The sequence below is a fragment of the Cetorhinus maximus genome, chromosome 1, assembly GCF_964194155.1.
Source record: "Cetorhinus maximus chromosome 1, sCetMax3.hap1.1, whole genome shotgun sequence".
NCBI classification, from domain to species: Eukaryota; Metazoa; Chordata; class Chondrichthyes; order Lamniformes; family Cetorhinidae; genus Cetorhinus; species Cetorhinus maximus.
In genome coordinates this window covers 18602886-18624074 of record NC_135879.1, presented here as the reverse complement: position 1 = coordinate 18624074, position 21189 = coordinate 18602886, and the positions used below count along the sequence as shown (strand labels likewise).

Below are 21189 nucleotides of genomic sequence, written 5' to 3'. Positions count from 1 at the left end.
CTATCCAGCTCTACCCGTCCCACCCAGCCCCTTTAAACCAGCTTATATTTCACCTCTTTTCTATTTTTCCTTAGTTCTGTTGAAGAGTCATACGGACTCGAAACATTAACTGTGCTCCTCTCCTCAGATGCTGTCAGACTTGCTGAGTTTTTCCAGGTATTTTTATTTTTGTTTTGGATTTCCAGCATCTGCAGTTTTTTGCTTTTATCTTAGATTCATACATATCTTGGCACAGTATTTGAGAATGTGGCTTAGTCGTCAGGCTATGACTGTGATTCCCCAACTCATGCTCCCTGCCACTGCTGCACTTATTGGGAGCAAAGGGTTGCAGAATCAGCCTTTACATGATAGAGCCCAAGGAACTCAGTCCTAACTGGAGGCATGCAGATGATCTAGAAGCTTGTGCTAGGGTTGGTATTTAGCCTGTTCTTGTATTGTTCTTGTTAGCTGTCACGGTAATATTGCATCTTATATTTTCAATAGCACAGAAACATGGAAGGAACGGCAGGTCCTTCACCTTTCAACCTGACTTTTCAGAAATGTGCTGAGGTAAGTTTCCTGCTTCTACTGTAGTATCTTCTGTACCATTATAAAGGCTGAAGAAGCTAATGGCAATTATATTTGCAGTCTGCTGGCTTTAAACATCCTAATGATTGAAACACCCACACATCTACAGTGGGAGGAGAATGAATTAATCCCTTTAAGGAGACTGCCTAACCTCCAGTTGGAACTATATTAAACTTATTTGAGAGGTTAACGTGCACTAGGCCTGACTAAGAAAATGTAACTTTCAGAATAAGTTACATTACGAAACATTGGTGAGTAAATGTTATTTACCATATGCTAAGATTGAACAGAACATTGGAAATAAAAATAGAAACAAAAACAGTGCAAATACACAACAGGTCTGTCAAGACGTGAAGAAAATAATTAATTCTGATGAGGCTTTGCCAACTAAATGTAAGCATCGATTGTATCCTTACCTGTGCTGAGTGATGTATAGGGGGTGCTACAACTGGCCTCAATCCCTCTGAATTACCAAAGGGAAAATTGTGATCAGTTCCCTCTGCCGATCTCAATCCAGTGACTCCTGCTGCTTCACGTGTGAATGTCAGGTTTTGGTTGTGAGGTCTTTTATGGTCGAATAGCTTAGCAACCTTCACCATTGTGCAAGATGCTGGAGTGCCAATAAACACAACGGTCAGTGCCTTGAAGACAGGAGAGAGCTAACTGCTCTTTTTTAGAAAAAATTAACATCCAAGTAATGCATTAGAAATTATATTTATATTGTATTGTTATATCCACAAGACATACGGCTAACTACAGAAAGCATGAAACCAAAAAGTGTGTAAGAAACCTCTTGGGCAGAATTTTTAGGACAGCGTGTAGGCACGCGCCTGACCTGATCGGACGCGAAATGACGTCAGGCGAGTGTCCCGCGTCATCTCGCGCTTGCGTGATGTTTCAGTCGGCAGGCATGCGCAAGTATTGGAAGCATGCCCGCCGACAATTAAGAAGACAATTAAAGTTGTTAAAGTTCCAATTGTCCCCGATTTTTTTGCTGTCTGTCCAACCTTAATGAGGAAATCTGCCAGGCAGAGTTTGCATTTTTGATGAAACCTCATCCAAGGGTAGGATGAGGTTTCCATTATTTAAAAAAAAAAATGTATGGACAGAATTTTCATCAGGTCTATGTTCAGGTGACTGATTGTGATGCATGGACATCACTTGCCGGATTTTAAAAACGTTATTTGTTGGTTTTAAAGTCTTCAGCTCCCTGAGGCGGCTCTCTGCCTTCAGGGAGCTTTCATTCAGCGCTTGCCTGTGCTTACGTCAGTGCCTGCCCTCCTCCTGCCCCCACCCCGGCAGCGCTGAGCATTTCACGCTGGCTGGCCATTAATTGGTCAGCCAGTGTGAAATTACGGGCACTGGTCCGTTCCCCGGCCACTCCCGGGCCCGCCGATCGCGTGGGCCCACCGATCCCGCACGCACGCCAACCTAAAAATCCTGCCCCTTGTGTGTCTAACCGAGGTTTTGGAAGACTGTTTTTGTAAAGGACTTCGGTAAAGTTTGTGCGTGTATGAGGAAAGTCAGATTCTGTTATGAAGAAGGCTGGAGAGGTACATGCATGAGTCACTGCTTTAACAAAGTAGATCAATACACCATGAGCTTTGTCTCTAAAACTACCACAGTACAGAGGAGGAATGCTTTAAGAACACTTACTGAAAGAAAAGAAAACAAAAAAAGACCATTTTTTATGCGGTATTATGTTGCTGGTACTGGAACGTAAAAGTACGCTAGACGTGGTGCTGCTTGGCATAAGCTTATATTTGTTTCATCAGCATGAAGATCTTCCATTTGCTGTAAAGAATTATTAGCCAATTGTGCCCTCTAGTGTGCTCACTGCACATGCATTGGAGTTTTACAAATGACAAATTAGTGCTGAGAAACTTGACTTGCTCTCAAAACAGGCGTAAAGCCAGCAGAGTGACTGGCCTAAGGCTCGAGCAAAATTCGGGCCTCGTTTAAATGTTGCCAGGGGACCAAGGGCACTCCACTGAAGCTAGCAAATCGAGTGGGGCGCGGGATGAGAATTGGTTAGCTCCGGTACAGAACTGCCAGGCCGGGTTCAGGGAGCGGGAATGAGGGATGAATCCGGATGGGGAATCACAAGCGTGTGAGCCGGGGGGGCCAGGAGGAGCATTTTCCTCAGCAGTGTTTATCGCACCGCGATGAACCACCAGGGAACGTCGACTCAGCTGGCTTCAAACTGGAACCGAATCTAGTGACTGGATGGCTTTTCATAATGTCATACCTTTTAACTCACAGTCAGCTTTTATTGTTATTTTACTCAAAAGCATGGATTTCATTGATCCCAGTTTTGTTGTAATTTTTAAATCCAATAGCCGTTCGCTATAATAAGAACAGGAAATTTGCTGGGAAAACTCAGCAGGTCAGGCAGCATCCGTGGAGAGAGAAAAACCGAGTTAACTGTTCAGGTCAATGACCTTTCATTAGGCCTGGGAGAAGTGAGAAATGCAAAAGGTTTCAGGCAAGAGAAAAGGTAAAGAGTGGGAATAAGAACAAAAGGGAAGGTTACCTGAAATGTTAATGCTATTTCTCTCTCTACATTTGCTGCCTGACCTGCTGAGTATTTCCAGCATTTCCTGCACTTATTTTACATTGCCAGCATTGGCAGAGTTTTGCTTTTGTATTAGCTTTTTCTGTGCTTTGCAGGATCAGTTAGTAGAGCCAAAATTGTTTGAGCGGAATATTGCAGGCATTGAAGTGTTAATCCACCTAATGAATAGAGTTCACTAAAATTAAATGTAATAATGATGGAAATCTGGAGGATACCATTTTTATCTTTGAGCAAGAACCCTGTAAGTGTGCTGTAATTCAGAGTACATTCTGTTTATTAGCACTTTATTTTAAAACAGTTTACACTCAGTGTAAATCATGTTAGAGAGCACCTCAATAGTCAGCATTGTATGGGAAAGTATTTTGCTTGATATTCTTAAAAGAATCATTACTTGAGCAGAGGAAGATATTGTACTGTCAGTTTATTTATTAAAAAAGTGATGGGGCGGAATTTTCGGGTCGGCGAGCAGGGGTGGAGCCCACTCGCTGATCCATAAAATGATATGCGGTGATGTCGGGCGTGCGTCCCGATGTCACCGCGCGTCATTTAGATTCCAGTTCGGCGGGCGCACAGCTGTTGAGGCCTGTTAAAAACTAATTAAAATAGTTAAATGAGCTGTCTGTCCAACCTTAAGGTTGGCGGCAGGCGAAGAGCCCAGACGGCCTTCGCATTTTTCATGGAACCTCATCCACAGGCGGGATGAGGTTTCATGAAGTTTTTATAAATTAAATAAAATTTTTCATTAATGTTCCTTGACAAGCCCCAGCTCGGGTGACACTGTCACATTTAGTGGACGTGTCTTAAAAATACTTTATTTCTTTTATTTAGCTTTTAAAAACTTTAACTAATCTCCCTGAGGCACCTCTGTGTCTTGGAGGTTTCTGCGCTCCTTCGTGCGCATGCACCATAGGAGCACAGGCCCCGACGCAGGGAATCCCCCACCCCAGCCAGCACAGGGAGTGCGCAGCACTTCTGGGCGTGCGTCACGCTGGGCGGGCCTTAATTGGCCCCACCCATGTAAAATGGCGGCGTGGACCCGATCGGGGGTGCTGATTGGGTTCGCTCCTGTCCGCCCCTGCACCGCCCCCCCCCGCCGATGGGAGGATAATTCTGCCCATGATTATGCTGAAATTTTCATTCTGCCCTTCTCCGGTTTGAGTTCTGCATTTAGATTTTTGTTTATGTGTTTATGTTGTCCTTTCTCCTTCCAATACTTTGACCTCCTCAGTGATGTACTTCAAAATGGCAATGAGTATAGGCGGTGCTGATTTCAGACAGCCTCCTAACCAGTTTTGAACCAGCTGTGATGAAAGGTGAAAGACTGGCTTGGCGAACCATGACCACGCCCCCATTCTGGAGTGTGCACCATCTACGATTATTCACATTAGCATTAAGGTCGAGTCTCACGGTCCTGTCAATTCTCCTGACCTTCGTGGTTTTGTTCAGACAGAAAAATGGGACATGAAAGAGGTTTCCAGGTTAGCTGGAGCTCAGTGGGCAGTGCTCCCGCCTCAGAGCCTGAAAGCTGTGAGTTAGGCCCCACTCCAGAGATTTGAACGCAAATCTAGACTGACACTCGAGTGCAGCAGTGGCACTGATAGTGCTGCACTGTCACATGTGCCGTCTTCAGGTAAGATATTAAACAAAGGTCACATCTGCCCTCCTGCATAGGTGTGAAGCATCCCTTGGCACTATTTCAAAGAAGACCTGGTGCACTGGCCAATATTTATTCCTCAACCAATACCACCGAAACAGTTTATCTGGTCATTAGCATGTTGCGGTTTGTGAGATCTTGCTGTGCACAGTTTACATATACAAATAAAATATAATATTGTGCTTGGTTTAATGTCTCATGGGGTGGGTTTAACTCAGTTGGCTGGACAGCTCAGAATAACGGTAACAGCTCAGGGGGTTCAATCCCCCCTCCAGCTGAGGTAATTTTGGGGGCTGCCTCCTCGTCCCGTCCCACAGTAACATCACAGCGTAAGCTGTGGTTTGGCAACCCTCAAAATTAATGATGCTACCTGCAGAAGAAGAGTGGCTCATCAGGAAGGTGGTGTTATCCTCATTTTACAAATAAATGGCTTTTATTCATGGTGCAAAATTAAAAAAAACTTTAGTCATATCTAGAACTGATGATTTGTTTGAGGGCAGTGTTGGAAGTGCTGGGGCTAAGTTTTACGCGTCCCGGCAGGTGTGTTTCCCATGGGGGAGGGGGGGGTGGGGGGGGCCCATCCCACTACCTTCCTGCCCACCCCTGAGCTGACCCCCATAATATGGGGGGGTTGGGCGGGGACTGAAATTGACAGCCTGCCCACATATTTAAATGCACTGTTAAGGGTCAGTTAGGCTTGCCATCAAGCCAATTAGCCCTGATAATATTCTGTCTGCGCCATAAAACGCTTGGTGTGGGCAATAGGGCAGGAGTGAAAAGCCCGCTTTTAAACTTAAATGTTTAAAGGGTGGGAGGGAAGGGGGCGTTGCCCTTTGGGGGCTGCCCTTTACCAATCATGGGGCAGCTCCCCCTAAGGTTGACACCCCCCTTCCTACCCACTTCCTCCTTTAAACCCACCCCCTCCCTCCACCCCTCACTGCCCCTCTCTTTAAACTACCCAAACCTTCTCGGCCCAAGACCCTGGATTTACCCGCTCCAGGGATCCAAGGCCTTGGTGTCCTTCCTCAGCAGTCCTGGCAACAGCTATTGACGCCTCCCTGGCACTTTCGGGACTGATGGGGCTACTGGCCAATCCTATTGGCCAGCATCTCCAGAGGGTGGGACCTCCCCACCCCACCCCGTATCATTCAGCCCCAAGTAATTTAGAAGTTCAGTGGGTTAGTTTTGTTGCTGTAGTACAATATTTTGACCAAGAGATGGTGCATTAAACCCCTATATTGAAGTACAGAATGTTAAATGACGCTGAAGAATCCAACCACAAGATGTCACACAACAGCGCATAGTTTATTATTATGGATACATACGAACATACAAATTAGGAGCAGGTGTAGGCCATTCGGCCCCTCGCTCCTGCTCTACCATTTGATAAGATCATGGCTGATCTGATTGCGGCCTCAACTCTATTTTCCTGTCTACCCACTATAACCTTTGACTCTTGTTAATCAAGAATCTGTCTAACTCAGCCTTAAAAATGTTCAATGACCAAGCCAGCACGGCTCTGCAGACTAATGACGTTCTGAGAGAAAATAAATTCTCATTTCTGTCTTAACATGTGTTTTAATATATACGTACTACTTATAGAATAATATGAAATTCGACACAGATGGAGTTGGTGCTGCCTCTTTAACTTGAGGAATCTTTTCTAATTAAATTTCCCAGCTTGCTCCCTTCTTTAAATTGCTCCTTTTGACATATTTATTTGATTCCTTTTTAGATGATATTGGACTAGATATTCATTAATGCTGCCCTGTCACCCAAAGCCAACATTACCTCCATCAAGCTTTATATGGAAGTCAGTAGCATTGTACATAACTGACCTGAGCTTTTGTTGTGAGGTACATGCTCAGTTTAAATATATGAATCAAATGCACGTAATAATGCACTACTCTCGTTCTCAGGTGACTGGAAAAAATGAATCCCAGATAGTGACTGTGAAGCTGATAATAAGCAGTTTGGCTGTTCAATCTACATTTAACATTTCTCAGCTTACTATCCGAGATACTATTCATGGTCTAAGCATTCAGAGTAACATGGGAAGAGAAACTGAGATAGGATTCCAGACATACACCAAAGAATTTCTTCAAGGTATGATGCTTCTAGGTGTTAACCTATTTATATACGATGCAGTAAGTCATGCTACAAGTTTGTAAATAAAATTGAACTAAAATATATTAGACATTTGTTAGTATATAGTTATGAATATTGCAATGAAACATGGTGGATATTCTACTTTGTGTTTTATAATTTGCTCTCTCAACCTGTTAAAGTGCTTCTGTAATTTGCTATTCCGTAGTGTCTCGGTAACTCTGATAACTGATGAATCAACTGCCTTAAAAAATCCAAGGTATGAAGGTTACACCATGGCCAGTTTAATACAAACTACTTGCTTTTGATGGGCTCAGTGATTGAATGTGCTGGTTGTGCTGGTCCTGTATGAGGTTCATGCCTGCCTTTCCTCACCAAAATGGAACTTCATGGCTCGGCCAGCATTTATTGCCCCTCCCTAATTGCCCTTGAGAAGGGTAGTGGTGAGCTGCCTTCTGGAACTGCTGCAGTCCGAGTGGTGGAGATACACCCGCAGTGCTGTTAGGTCTTACAGCTTTTTTTGGGGTAGTTTTATAATTCAACTGTAACTTGCTAGGCCATTCCAGAGGGCTTTTAAGAATCAAACACTGTGGGTCTGGAGTCACATATAGACTGGGTAAGGATGGCAGGTTTACTTCCCTAAAGGACATTTTAGGAAATCCGGTAGTTCATGGTCATTATTGCCAATACTAACTTTTTTTTCCCCTTCAGACTTACTTAATTAATTGAATTTAAGTTCCCAATCTTCCGCGATGGGATTTCAAAATTGTGTCTTCCAGATTATTATTCCAGACCTCTGGGTTACTAGTCCAATAACGTAACCACTATTCTACCATAACTATTAGTGTCAATAGTGGCATATGTGCATGCAGGGATAAAATATTTGGCTGTGATTTGCCTATGATTAAACAATCTGACAAGACTCACTGGGCAGAATTTTCTGCCTGTCGGGTGGGCGGGCCCGACCCAATCTCCGGCGGGTGGGGAGCTGATCCCCGCCGGAGAAGCAGGCCCCACCGCTATTTTACGTGGGCGGACCAATTAAGGCCCACCCAGCGTGACGTCCGGCGGGAAGCGCTAGGCGCTTGCTGTGCGGGCGGGGGGGATTCCCCAAAAGCGAGAGTGCGCTCTTTCACGCATGCGCACGAAAGAGCGCACATCTCCCTGAGGCGAAGTGCTGTCTCAGGGAGATCGCTGAAAGTTGTCCAAACATTAAAAATAGAAAAATAAAAAAATTCTTAACATGTCCCCCTCATGTGACAATGTCACACGAGATGGGACATGTTCATAAATTTCACTAAAACTTTATTCAAGTTTTTTAAACCCTATATGAAACCTCATCCCGCTGGTGGATGAGGTTTCATGTTTTTTCTATTCTCCGCCGGGGCTCCTGGCCTGCCCACCAACCTTAAGGTTGGACGGGCAGGTCCTTTAATTGTTTTAATTATCCTGTCAATGGCCTCAATTGGCCATTGACAGGTTGGTGGGTGCACAGCTGATTTGGCTGTGCCCCTCCCTTCCTGAAAATTTAAATGGGGCCGGATGACATCAGAGGTTCTCCCCGACGTCATCCCGCATCATTTTGCGTGTTGGTGAGCGGGCCCCGCCCCCTGCTCGCCGACGGCAAAATCCTGCCCACTGTCTAGGTTGCCAGTTGAAGAGAGGGCAGTTGGGTGAAGCATCAGAGGCTAGTGGCCTGTATCCATGGAAAAGAAAGGCAACTGGGGAAAAATGAACTTCTGTTGTCATTTTTTGACAATGTCCTCCCTTAATAATAATCACTTGAATTGTTTAGTTGGAAGTACTTCATTTCATTTAACTACTGAAAGCTTCTGTGGAATGTGATATTCTACCTTAGAGACCAGCTTGAGAATGCAGGGTTAAAACAAAAAGAATTACTCCAGAAACCTTTCTAGGTGCATCTATTAAAATACCCATTTCCTCTTTTGTTTGCCAGCTGGTGAATACTATATAATAAACTATACTGCAGTATTAAATGTCAGAGAGCCCCAGGATTGGAGGACTATTTCATTACCGGCCTACCTCAGCTTCGGCAATGGATCACAGGTATTCTACTTAAAGATTAATTCATCTGTTACCTGATTAGCAAATAAGGTTCTTGATCTTGACTCTGTTGGCGGATCTTGTTGACAGATCAGGTCCTTTGCTATAAGAAGGAAAAGCAGATCGGCGAGAGGACCCCTTTAGGACTTTGACATGATGATTTTCTGATGAGTTTTGCACTAGGCAGCAGTTTATTCCATAACATAGCAACTCTGGGGCATGAAAGGTTATTTATTAAATTAAGTTTAATTTGTTTCTTCCTCTAATCCTTTCTGGTTTTGTACCGAAAACCTTTTTAACTCTATACCAACTCATTTGCTCAATTATTTTAGAAACTTGCATGGTTGCCTTCATTATTTTTTTATTCAGCTCCTTTATTCTCTTGTCATAAGCTTAATGTTAACCAGCTTTGGGGTTCTCCATTGAACACTCCTTACTGCACTGCATTGGGACACTGCCTTTTTATTTTTGGGATCTTGGTCTATCACCAGGTAAAGCTAACTAACTCATTCACCTTTAGACCCTTCTCAGTCAAAAATGTCCTCTACTCAAGAACAATGTTATACACAAACTCATCACATTTACCATGAATCTGTTCCAGATAGTGACAGTCCTCTGAGAAAATAAATTCTTCCTGGCCTCCATCCTGACTTCTAATTTATTTTGTACTTTATCCCTACCATCGTTTTCCTTTTAGAAATGTTATTTAAATCCAGTACATCCAATGTTGTGAACAGCTCAATCATATCACCCCCCCAGGCCTCTTTCCTCAAACCGAATAATAAAATTCTCAGAATCCAACCTAATACCAATGAAATCTAAACTTATATATCATTTTTGTTATTTTCTGTCTTCCTTTATGGAGCTGTAAATATCCATCACTAGGTATAAGGACCAAGTAACACTGCAAGTGAAGGCAAACAGAAGTCATATTAATGCAAATACACTCATGTTAGTGTTTCATTTAGCAATACTTCTGAGAACCCTACCCACTTTCCCTGTGGCAACCTCACATTTGTTGTGCACCTTTAGTGAACGGGAAATACGCTCCCTCAATCCTGCTTTGTTTCTTTGAACAGGCTTGGAGATGTTTTGAGTTGCCTGGCACCATGTAGGTAACACTGCAATTCTCCCCTTTAATAATTCCATTCACTTATTAATTTACTTCATTTATTTTACTTACATCAATGTGTAACCTAGCAATCTCCAGTTTATCTCTTTGCTCTTGTATAATATTTATACCAGATTAGCAATTACCAAAGTTAATTATTGTAAATTACCTTATCTTGTCTGCAACAGTTGATGTTGAATCTGGCCAAACCGTAACATAAAATAAATAAAATCTATAATCATGTCTTTCAGGATGGTCATATTCAGATTGAACCCCTGGTGGCAGACTTCACAATGACTAGGAAAGCAGTTATTCAGGTAAGTTCATTATAGTTTGCAGTCTTGGTTGCCGTGCATTCGAATGCCTGACCGCTCTGACTGTACATTTGGTAATACTGGTATTGACATACAGGTGGGCAAAGTGTGCGCATTGGACAACCTGTCAATATAATCAAATTAATTTAGGTATGGGAATTATTTAACAGAATGGGTTGGTGCATTGTTATTTTTAACTCTGAGGAAAAATATATCATCCAGCCTCTTTGTTAGCTCTAAGAATCTCACATAAAATTTATTTGGTGAGTGCCAATCTAGTCATAATAGCTGCGTTGAACTGACTGTAACTTTGGATGGAATTTAATGCCCTTCCTTGAGGCTGTTTGGTGACAGGGGTGGGTTTAATTGGGCCACGGGTGGCAGATGGGGACCCGACTGCTTTCCTGTCTCTGTCCCGATTAAGGCCAGGGTGGGTAGGCTGGTGGGCAGCCTTTCCGCGCCAGCACCACTTGAGACCCTTAAGTGGGCAGTTAATGCCATGCAGGGCACCCAAAAATCAAATCCTGTCAGGGCTGCTTGGGGTGTCTGGAGGCGGGGTGGGGGAGGGGGGTGGAATGGGGGAGGGTGGGGACAGACCCTCATTCAAAGGCACTCATTGCCTGATCAGGGGTCCAGGCATCAGGAAGTGGTGTGGGGGGTGCAGGCTGAGAGCCATCCCCTTGCCCATGCTGCTGAAACCCCCCCTCCCAAGGGTACAAATATCTGAAGAATGAAAATTGATTTTGTGTCAATACAGATTAATGAACGCAAGCTATTAGAAATGTAGGCCAGAATTTTACCTTGAACGCGTGAGTGTGCGCCAGGACCCCGGAATCACGTGAAATCGCACGAGAAGGCATCAGACGCGCGTCCCGACATCATCACGCTCATGTGCAACTCTCCAGTAGGCGGGAGGAATTGGAAGTGCGCCTGCCAACAATTAAGCGGGCAATTAAACCCATTAAGGAGCCGATTGTCAGCAATTTTACGCGGCTCGACTACTTTTACTGTTGGCGGATGTGCCAAACGACCGGGTGGCCTTCACATTTTCACTACAAACTACATCCAAGGCGGGATGAAATGCCTGGGGTTTAAATGAAATAAAAAAAGACGTTTGAGGGATGATCTGCTATGTTGTCTGCTGCCAGGTGCTTGAATTTGTAGTATTGGCACAGTTTGCAGCAGTTTGTTGGCCTCTTTTCATTTTTACAGTACTGCAGCTCCCTGAGGCAGCATCACAGCAGCTGTCAGCTTTCAGGGAGTGCCTACCCGCACCCTCACTTTTCTCGGTGCCCGCCATCTTCCCGCACCCACCCCGGAGGCCCTGAGCCTTTCTCAGCGCCATTTCACGCTGGCTGCCCATTAATTGGCCGCCAGGGTGAAATCGTGGTTTGGTGCCAGAAGCACATATTGAGTCCACTTCCTTGCCCGGTGATCGCATGTGCCCAACAAGCGCAAGATTCAGGCCGTTTTATATAACTCTAAAGCAGAACGCTAATAGGTGAGGCTACGTCGCATGCATTGCACACAATATAGAACCATAGAACACTACAGCACAGAAAAACAGGCCATTCGGCCCTTCAAGTCTGTGCCGAAATATTATTCCGCTAGTCCCATTGACCTGCACCCAGTCCATAACCCTCCAGACCTCTCCCATCCATGTATCTATCCAATTTATTCTTAAAACTTAAGAGTGAGCCCGCATTTACCACGTCAGATGGCAGCTCGTTCCACACTCTCACCACTCTCTGGGTGAAGAAGTTCCCCCTAATGTTCCCCCTAAACCTTTCCCCTTTCACCCTAAAGCCATGTCCCCTCGTGTTTATCTCTCCTAATCTAAGTGGAAAGAGCCTATTCGCATTTACTCTGTCTATACCCCTCATAATTTTGTAAACTTCTATCAAATCTCCCCTCATTCTTCTACGCTCCAAGGAATAAAGTCCTAACCTGTTTAATCTTTCCCTGTAACTCAACTCCTGAAGACCCAGCAACATCCTAGTAAATCTTCTCTGCACTCTTTCAATCTTACTGATATCCTTCCTGTAGTTAGGCGACCAGAACTGCACATAATACTCCAAAGTTGGCCTCACCAATGTCTTATACAACCTCACCATAACACCCCAACTCCTATACTCAATACTTTGATTTATGAAGGCCAGTATGTCAAAAGCTTTCTTTACAACCCTGTCTACCTGTGACACCACTTTCAGGGAATTATGTATCTGAACTCCCAGATCCCTTTGTTCCTCCGCACTCCTCAGTGCCCTACCATTTACTATGTATGTCCTACCTTGGTTTGTCCTTCCAAAATGCAACATCTCACACTTTTCTGCATTAAATTCCATCTGCCATTTTCTGGCCCATTTTTCCAGTTGGTCCAGATCCCTCTGCAAGCTTTGAAAGCCTTCCTCGCTGTCCACAACGCCTCCAATCTTAGTGTCATCAGCAAACTTGCTGATCCAATTTACCACATTATCATCCAGATCATTGATATAGACAACAAACAACAATGGTCCCAGCACAGATCCCTGAGGCACACCACTAGTCACAGGCCTCCAGTCTGAGAAGCAATCATCCACTACCATCTCTGTCTTCTCCCACACGGCCAATTTCGAATCCAGTTTACAACCTCTCCATGGATACCAAATGTCTGAACCTTCTGAACTAACCTCCCATGTGGGACCTTGTCAAAGGCCTTACTAAAGTCCATGTAGACAACATCCACAGCCTTTCCTTCATCTACTTTCTTGGTAACCGCCTCGAAAAGCTCTACAAGGTTCGTTAAACACGACCTACCACGCACAAAGCCATGCTGACTATCCTTAATCAGCCCTTGGCTGTCCAAATAATTGTATATCCGATCTCTCAGAACACCCTCCAATAATTTACCTACTATTGATGTCAGGCTCACTGGCCTGTAATTACCTGGTTTACTTTTGGAGCCTTTTTTAAACAACGGAACAACATGAGCTACCCTCCAATCCTCCAGCACCTCACCCGTGGCTAAGGACATTTTAAATATTTCTGCCAGGGCCCCTGCAATTTCTACACTAGTCTCCCTCAAGGTCCAAGGGAATATCATGTCAGGCCTGGGGGATTTATCTACCTTTATTCTCTGTAAGGCAGCAAGCACCTCCTCCTCTTTAATCTCTGTATGTTCCATGACACTACTGCTTGTTTCCCTTCCTTTCTTATATACTATGCCAGTTTCCTGAGTAAATACAGATGCAAAAAAAATGTTTAAGATCTCCCCCATCTCGTGAGGCTCCACACTTAGACGACCACTCTGATCTTCAAGGGGACCAATTGTGTCCCTTACTATCCTTTTACTCTTAATATACTTGTAGAAACCCTTCGGGTTTACCTTCACATTATCTGCCAAAGCAACCTCATGTCTTCTTTTTGCCTTCCTGATTTCCTTCTTTAGTATTTTCTTACATTTTCTATGCTCTACAAGTACCTCATTTGCTCCTTGTTGCCTATACCTGCTATACACCTCTCTCTTCTTCTTAACCAGATCGCCAATATCCCTTGAAAACCAAGGTTCCCTATGCCTGTTAACTTTGCCTTTAATCCTGACAGGAACATGCAAACTCTGCACTCTCAAAATTTCGCCTTTGAATGCCTTCCACTTACTGAACACATCCTTGCCAGAAAACAACTTATCCCAATCCACTCTTCCTAGATCCTTTCTCATTTCCACAAAATTGGCCTTTCTCCAATTTAGAATCTCAACTTGAGGACCAGACCTATCCTTATCCATAATTAACTTAAAACTAATGACATTGTGGTCACTGGACCCAAAATGTTCGCCTACACATACTTCTGTCACCTGACCTGTCTGGTTCCCTAATAGGAGGTCAAGTATTGCATCCTCTCTCGTTGGTACCTCTATATATTGATTTAGAAAACTTTCCTGAACACATTTGACAAACTCCAAGCCATCCAGCCCTTTTACAGTATGGGAGTCCCAGTCAATATGTGGAAAGTTAAAATCTCCTACTATCACAACTTTCTGTTTCTTACATCGGTCTGCTATCTCTCTACAGATTTGCTCCTCCAATTCTCTCTATTGGGCGGTCTATAATACAATCCTATTAGTGTGGTCACACCTTTCCCGTTCCTCAGCTGTACCCATATGGCCTCTGTAGACGAGCCCTCCGGGCTGTCCTGTCTACGCACAGCTGTGATATTTTCCCTGACTAGTAATGCCACTCCTCCCCCTTTCATCCCTCCCCCTCTATCACGTCTGAAACAACGGAACCCCGGAACATTGAGCTGCCAGTCCTGTCCCTCCTGCAACCAAGTCTCACTAATAGCAATAATGTCGTAATCCCACCTGCCAATCCACGCCCTAAGCTTAACTGCCTTTCCGACAATACTCCTTGCATTGAAATAGATGCACCTGAGAACATTTCTATCACGTACAAACCCTTAATTTCTGTCTATACATGCATTCCTCGCTTGACCTTTATCTTCCTCCACCTCACTATCTGCTCTAACACTCTGGTTCTCCTCCCCCTGCAAATCTAGTTTAAACCCCCCGGGGCAGCACAAGCAAACCTGCCCGCAAGGATGTTAGTCCCCCTCCAGTTCAGGTGCAAACCGTCCCGTCGGAACAGGTCCCACCTTCCCTGGAACAGAGCCCAATTGTCAAGAAACATGAAGCCCTCCCTCCTACACCATCTCCTTAGCTGCGTATTCAGCTGCATTACCTTCCTAACCACGTATTTAGCTGCATTATCTTCCTAAATATAAGCTTCCTTCCATGATAACTGCTGTCAGTTATTGAAATACATCTGACTGCCCTCCACAATGGAACATTAATACATATGAAAGGTTGTGGAACAAGCCTAAGGAGTTCAATGCAAAATTAATTCCATCTAAAATGTCCTAGAAAAGAAGAAAGTATCTTTAAACTAAGGGTGACAGAAGCAGCTGAGGAGGGGAACAATAGACCAGAAGCACCGGAATTCTAATAGGAAGCAAAATTAAACAGGATTGCTGAAAGGACAGTACAGTCCTCACAAGCAAGAATCAAAGCTCCAGTGGTGAGCAGGTTTTGAATTAAAAAGCTATTAGGCTGGATGTTGATGACAAGAATGCTAGGAATAGTGGGCAATACTCTCAAGATTCAATTGTAATGTGTGCAATTTGCTGTGGAACTGGAGCCATTCGAGTGTATGAGGAGCAATGGGTTGAGACCCAGTACCTTTACAACACTGAGGAAGGCATGGATACTTGTTAGCGGAGCATCAGAAGAAGGTCACCGGTTTCCAGAACGCAATAAGTCACACTCCAGTGTCTAGAAACTTAACATGAAGTTGCAAAGAACTTTTGGAAAGCAAAAGACTGGATCAGAAACAGAAAATGCTGGGAATACTCAGCAGGTCTGATGAAAGGTCACAGACCTGAAGTGTTTCACTCTCCACAGTTGCTGACAGACTCCCTGAGTAATTTCCGCACTTTCTGCTTTGGTTTTGGATTTCCAGCATTCACAGCACATTGCTCTTAGCCTAGAAAGAAATGTATCCATCTTGGTGGAAATAACAAGCTATTATTTATCAAACTGGTAAATTGAAGCTGATGCGGTAATGTTTAAATCAAAAACTCAACTATGGGAAAATTACTTTAAAATATAATTGTGAAAGAGAACTTGTAAGTTCAACTTGTAACTTTTTGAGATTTGATGCTGGATAGAGACGGAGATATTTAACACAGGCCTAAAGTAATAATATTCTATTCTTTCATTTTTTCTAAGCTCTAAATGTGTCATTCTTCCTCCTCCTTGTGTTCTGACTGAATTAAATTCAGGGTTTACTGTCTTCTATAATTCATTGGTTTCCAGGATCTCAAAGCTGCCAAATGGTTCACTTCCCTAGTATTTCCTTTTAACTACAGTCTTTAGGGTTGTAACACACAAGCTTGACTTCTCTCTTTTCTTGGTTGCGAATGGTTCAATTCCTCTTGGCCCTTTATGTTGGTTGCCTAATTTAAATAGTGTAAAGTTGAATTTTTATATTTAGCTCCTAAAATGCTCCAATAGTTCAAGGAATATTTTTGACCACCACCAGCTAGGCGCCAGTTGAATATTGGTATAAGTGTGGAACACATACTACTGGCTCAAGAGATTGGCAGGAATATTGGAGCACTGTGCACATATGCAGGTATGAAGCATGAATGAGCATCTCCTGTATTGCCATTGTGCTAGTAAGTGAAAACACCTAGCAGTGAGGTGCCTGAAATCAATATGGCTGCCTGGCCTGCGTATAGAGGGGCATTTTTTCACTTAATTCTGGATAGGCCCATGTAGGAAGCACTCAGCAGATGAAGCAGCATCTGGGCAGAGGGAGATGGAGTTAAAGTTTCAGAGGGATTGATTTTTTTTTTATTGCTGGCAAATATAAAAGCTGGGTGAGGAAGAAGAAGGCAGGGAGGTAGATGAGGCAGTCAAGGTGCCCATTGGTGATTTGACTTTTCATTCATTGGCCAATGTGCAGGATAGGAAGAGCAAGGGGCGGGGTTTATGCTATGAACTGTGCAGTGCACAAGTTGGACTTGCAGCTAGTGTACTATGTTTTACTTGCATTGCAGGAAGGATATGATTGTACAGAGAGGGTACAGAGACTTGCGAGGATATAGTCAGGAATGGAGAATTTTAGCCGTGAAGAAAAAAAGTTAGATAGGCTGGGGTTGTTTCCTTTGGAACACAGGAGTGGTGATTTAATTGAGACGTAAATGATGAAGTGCCTTTGATCGAGTGGATAGGAAGAACCTCTTTCCCCTTAGCAGAGAGGTCAGTAACCAGGGGGAGCATAGTTTTAAAGTAATTAGTAACAAGATTAGAGGGGAGTTGAAATTTTTTTCACCCAAATGGTGATGGGGGTCTGGAACTTACTGCCTGAAAGGGTAGTAGAGACAGAAACTCTCATTGCATCTAAGCGTCGCACTTGAGAGGTGACCTACAAGACTACAGACTAAGGCCAGAATTTTCTAGCTCATCCGCGGTGGGTTCTCCTGCAGCTGGGCTGGCGAGCCATTGAAATTTCCATTCACATCGCGGGGGGGGGACCGGAGGATCCTGCTGGTGTGAGGGGATGGAAAATTCCGGCCTAACAGTGCGAATAGGCAGATTGGCTCTTTTTCAGCAGGCACAGGCAGAATGGGCTGAATGGTCTTCTTCTGTGCTGCACATATTCTAGGACAGTCAGCACATTTCACCCAGAAAGAGGCTTCAAAGGAACTTGGACAGGCTAAATGAATGGGCAAGAACATGGCAGTTGGGATATATTGTGAATAAGCGTAAAGTTATCCACTTTGGTGGAAAAAACAGAAAGGCAGAGTATTTCTGAAATGGTGAGAGGCTGGGAAGTGTTGATGTCCAAAGTGACCTGGGTGTCCTTGTTCATGAGTCACTAAAAGTTAGCGTGTAGGTGTAGCAAGTAATTAAGAAGGCAGATGGTATGTTGGCCTTCATTGCAAAGCGACTTGAGTACAGGAATAGATTGCTGCAATTGTTTAGAGCCTTGGTGTGACTGCATCTGGAGTATTGTGTACAGTTTTGGTCTCCTTATCTAAGGAAGGATGTACGTTCCATAGAGGGAGTGCAACAGAGGTTCATCAGACTAAACCCTGGAATGGCGGGATTGTTTTATGAGGAGAGATTGAGGAAACTAGGCCTGTATTCTCTAGAGTTTCGAAGAATGAGAGGTGAACTCATTGAAACTTACAAACCTCTTAGAGGGCCTGACAGGGTAGATTTGGATTTGATGTTTCCCCTGGATGGTGAATCTAGAACCAGGGGACACCATCTCGTAATAAGGGGCAGGTCATTTAAGGCTGAGATGAGGAGGAATTTCTTCACTCAGAAGGTGGTGAAACTTTGGAGTTCTTTACCCCAGATGGCTGTGGAAGCTCGATCATTGAGCACGTTCAAGATAAAAATCGATAGATTTTTGAATATGAATGACATCAAAGGGTATGGAGATAGTGGGAAAAAATGGAGTAAGAGGTAGTTGATCAGCCATGATTTGTTTGAATGGCGGAGCAGGCTCGATGGGCCGAATGGCCTACTTCTCCTATTTCCAATGTTCTTATGTTCTTTAACACATGGAAGTGTAAAAAAAAACATAGAGCTAGCTGCAATTATACTTTGGCTGAAATGCAGCATAACTCAGGTCACACTGGCTCAGAGGTGTGGTCCTATACCAATTTTTCCCAGATCAGGGTGGTACCAGCAGCATTCTGCTGACAAATTCTGTTGAAGGTTCCTGCCAAAACTTTCCCCTTTTCCTAGTGCTGAGTGATTTGCTGTGCAAAATGCCACTATTTTCGTTTGCATTTATCCATGATGCATCCTTAGCATTGCATGGAAAGACAAAGTCACCAGTAGAGCAGTCCTTTCTATGGCAAACATGCTGAGCATGCTAGCACTAATCAAGCAAAGAAGGCTTCGCTGGCTTGGCCACATGCACAGGGTGCTCGATGGCCACATCCCCAAGAATATCCTATACTGTGAGGTAGCCCGTGTAAGGAGACCACCAGGGTTTCCAATGGTCCGATTCGAGAATGCTGTCAAACGAAACATGAAGTTCTTCAACTTCACTCGCCACAAGTGAGAAACTCTAGCTGACGATCGATGCAAATGGCGACACCGGCTGTGCGCAGGAACTCACCGCCACCACAACATGTAGCATCGGAAACTCCAAAGCAGACACCAGCCCTGCAGACAAGATGTCAGCAGAGGTCATCCTGCACCACCACCAGTGCAGCAGATGATCTCAACTGACCTCACCTAAGCTCTGAGGCTGTATTCCCATCATCTCTTGCAGCTGGAAGGATGCCACTCATTATTTGTAGTTTTTACTTTTGCTTCAATTTCAGCATTATGCTATCATTATCACTGCCAACTGCAAAAGTACAAAAGAGGTGTAATCTGGTGATAGCATTCACATTAAAAATGGCATTTCCATAATTATTCCAAGCTATTCTCTGTGAAACACACTGTGATGATGAGGTATACTACAATAACAAGAGGCTTTTGATCTAAATCAATTAGTACATAACAGCAGTCAAACTTCTGGGGTCTTTGCATATGTTGCTGTATATACAATCTGTTTTGGTCCAGGGGTTGGATCTCCCTTTGTTGTCCTCCCCGATGTTGAGTAAGGTGTATTGAGAAATACATGGACTCTGTCTTGGTCGCATCTGGGTACTAGATGAAGACTGGAGCCCTGAGTGGGAGAGACAGAGTTTCAGTGAAATTGGTTGACTCACAGTGATGTCTGGGTGGGTTGTTGAGAAATCCGTGGACTCTGTCTTGGTAGCATCTGGGTAATAGATGCCATTTGGCTACAATAATTTATCATGCTTTCTTGCTCTGACATGGTGCACTGATAATCTGCAGAATCACAAGCACTTATAATCACAACATATACACATTTTATACTAAACTTAGTGGCTTGCAATTTTTGTACAGCATTCATGGAACTGCAGATTGACAAATAGGTGAATTATATCAATTTTTCTTTTAAAGTAACATTTGAGTTGAAATTTCTGTCCATTTTCTATAACCACTGTTCATTAGTTGAACTAAATCCTTATAAAGGGGCACAATCAGAAGCTTGCTTTTCTATATTACTGTACCAGCATAGGTTCCATAAAACAATAGACCTGTGTCCATCATATTACACTTCGCAATGGGAATTTGCACTCTCCAAGCTTAAGCTAGAGAACTTGAGCCATAGTTTCTTTAACTCATGATATTGATATGAAAGCCAACCTACCTTCCCGTCAAAGGGCAAAGGTCGGGAACTCCAAGTCCTGACAAACCTCGGAGTTTCCACACATGCGCAGACCATGCAATTCAGCATCTTTATGTTCTTTGGCTGGAGGACAGGCCCTGCGCATCTGTGCAGAAAGGGAAAACGAAGCAAAAACCTGGGTCGTATGACTGGGAGCGGAGCAGCAGATAAGTGTCCCTGGCAGGGCACGTGGAGAATGGACAGGAAGAGGTCCCAAAGGAAGTCCCAGATAGGGGTCAGAGACAGATCCCAGTTATGTTAAGGGAAAAAAAGAGAAGAGCAGAGAAACAGGCTCAAAGCAGGAAAACAACCGCAGTTAACAAACTGTATGTAGTGAGGGCTTAGGAGAAGCCCTAACATTCTAAGAAGGCAGCAGAAGATTGGTGACTCCATGTTGTGGGTTGTTAGGGCAAAGGCAACCCTTTGGGGACAGTAGTATTTTGCTCAGCAGCAGAAGAGCTGAAGCTGTGCTTGTGAGTTGTTGCTGGAGTGCATACTCAGGGATCCAGGCGAACGGAACAGTGGGAGATGAAATATGAAACCCTGCAGGGGAGGTGGGCTGTTGTTGATGCTGTCTGAGCTGGAGCAACTTTTGGAGAGAATTCCCAGTTTAGATCTTCGAAGGTGAAGACTGGAACTCCGAGTGGGAGAGACAGAGTTTCAGTGAGGTTGGTCGACTCAATGTTTGCTGATGTCAGGGTGGGTTGTTGAGAAACCCATGGACTCTGTCTTGGTTGCATCTGCCATTTATTGTGCAGTGTGATGTGTTCGACCACAGCTTGCCTGTTAATTTACATGTACCTTCTATTAACCCTGAATATAGGGATATATAAGATAGATATTGGAAATTTCTGACCTTGTATAGTGAAGTTTATTTCTTGCTTGCTCAAAACCCATGGAATCTTCTGGCTTTATTCTCTTAGTAAGTGTCTTGAATCTTGAACTTTGTCTATTTAAACAAAATTTTCTTGGCCCTTATCTGGATTTTACCAAAA

The 21189-nt window shown here is 43.9% G+C and overlaps 1 protein-coding gene across 3 annotated transcripts in view; it reads left to right on the top strand.

The window, feature by feature from the left end:
- The window catches only part of LOC144677670 (limbin-like), a 184283-nt gene that overhangs the window by 7263 nt on the left and 155831 nt on the right, over positions 1–21189 (top strand). For all 3 annotated transcript variants that reach the window (XM_078537849.1, XM_078537792.1, XM_078537736.1), the window contains exons 4-7: positions 484–549; positions 6716–6902; positions 8860–8969; positions 10329–10394. In XM_078537849.1, coding sequence (XP_078393975.1) covers positions 484–549; positions 6716–6902; positions 8860–8969; positions 10329–10394 — 429 coding nt within the window. The remainder of the gene's footprint in view (positions 1–483; positions 550–6715; positions 6903–8859; positions 8970–10328; positions 10395–21189) is intronic.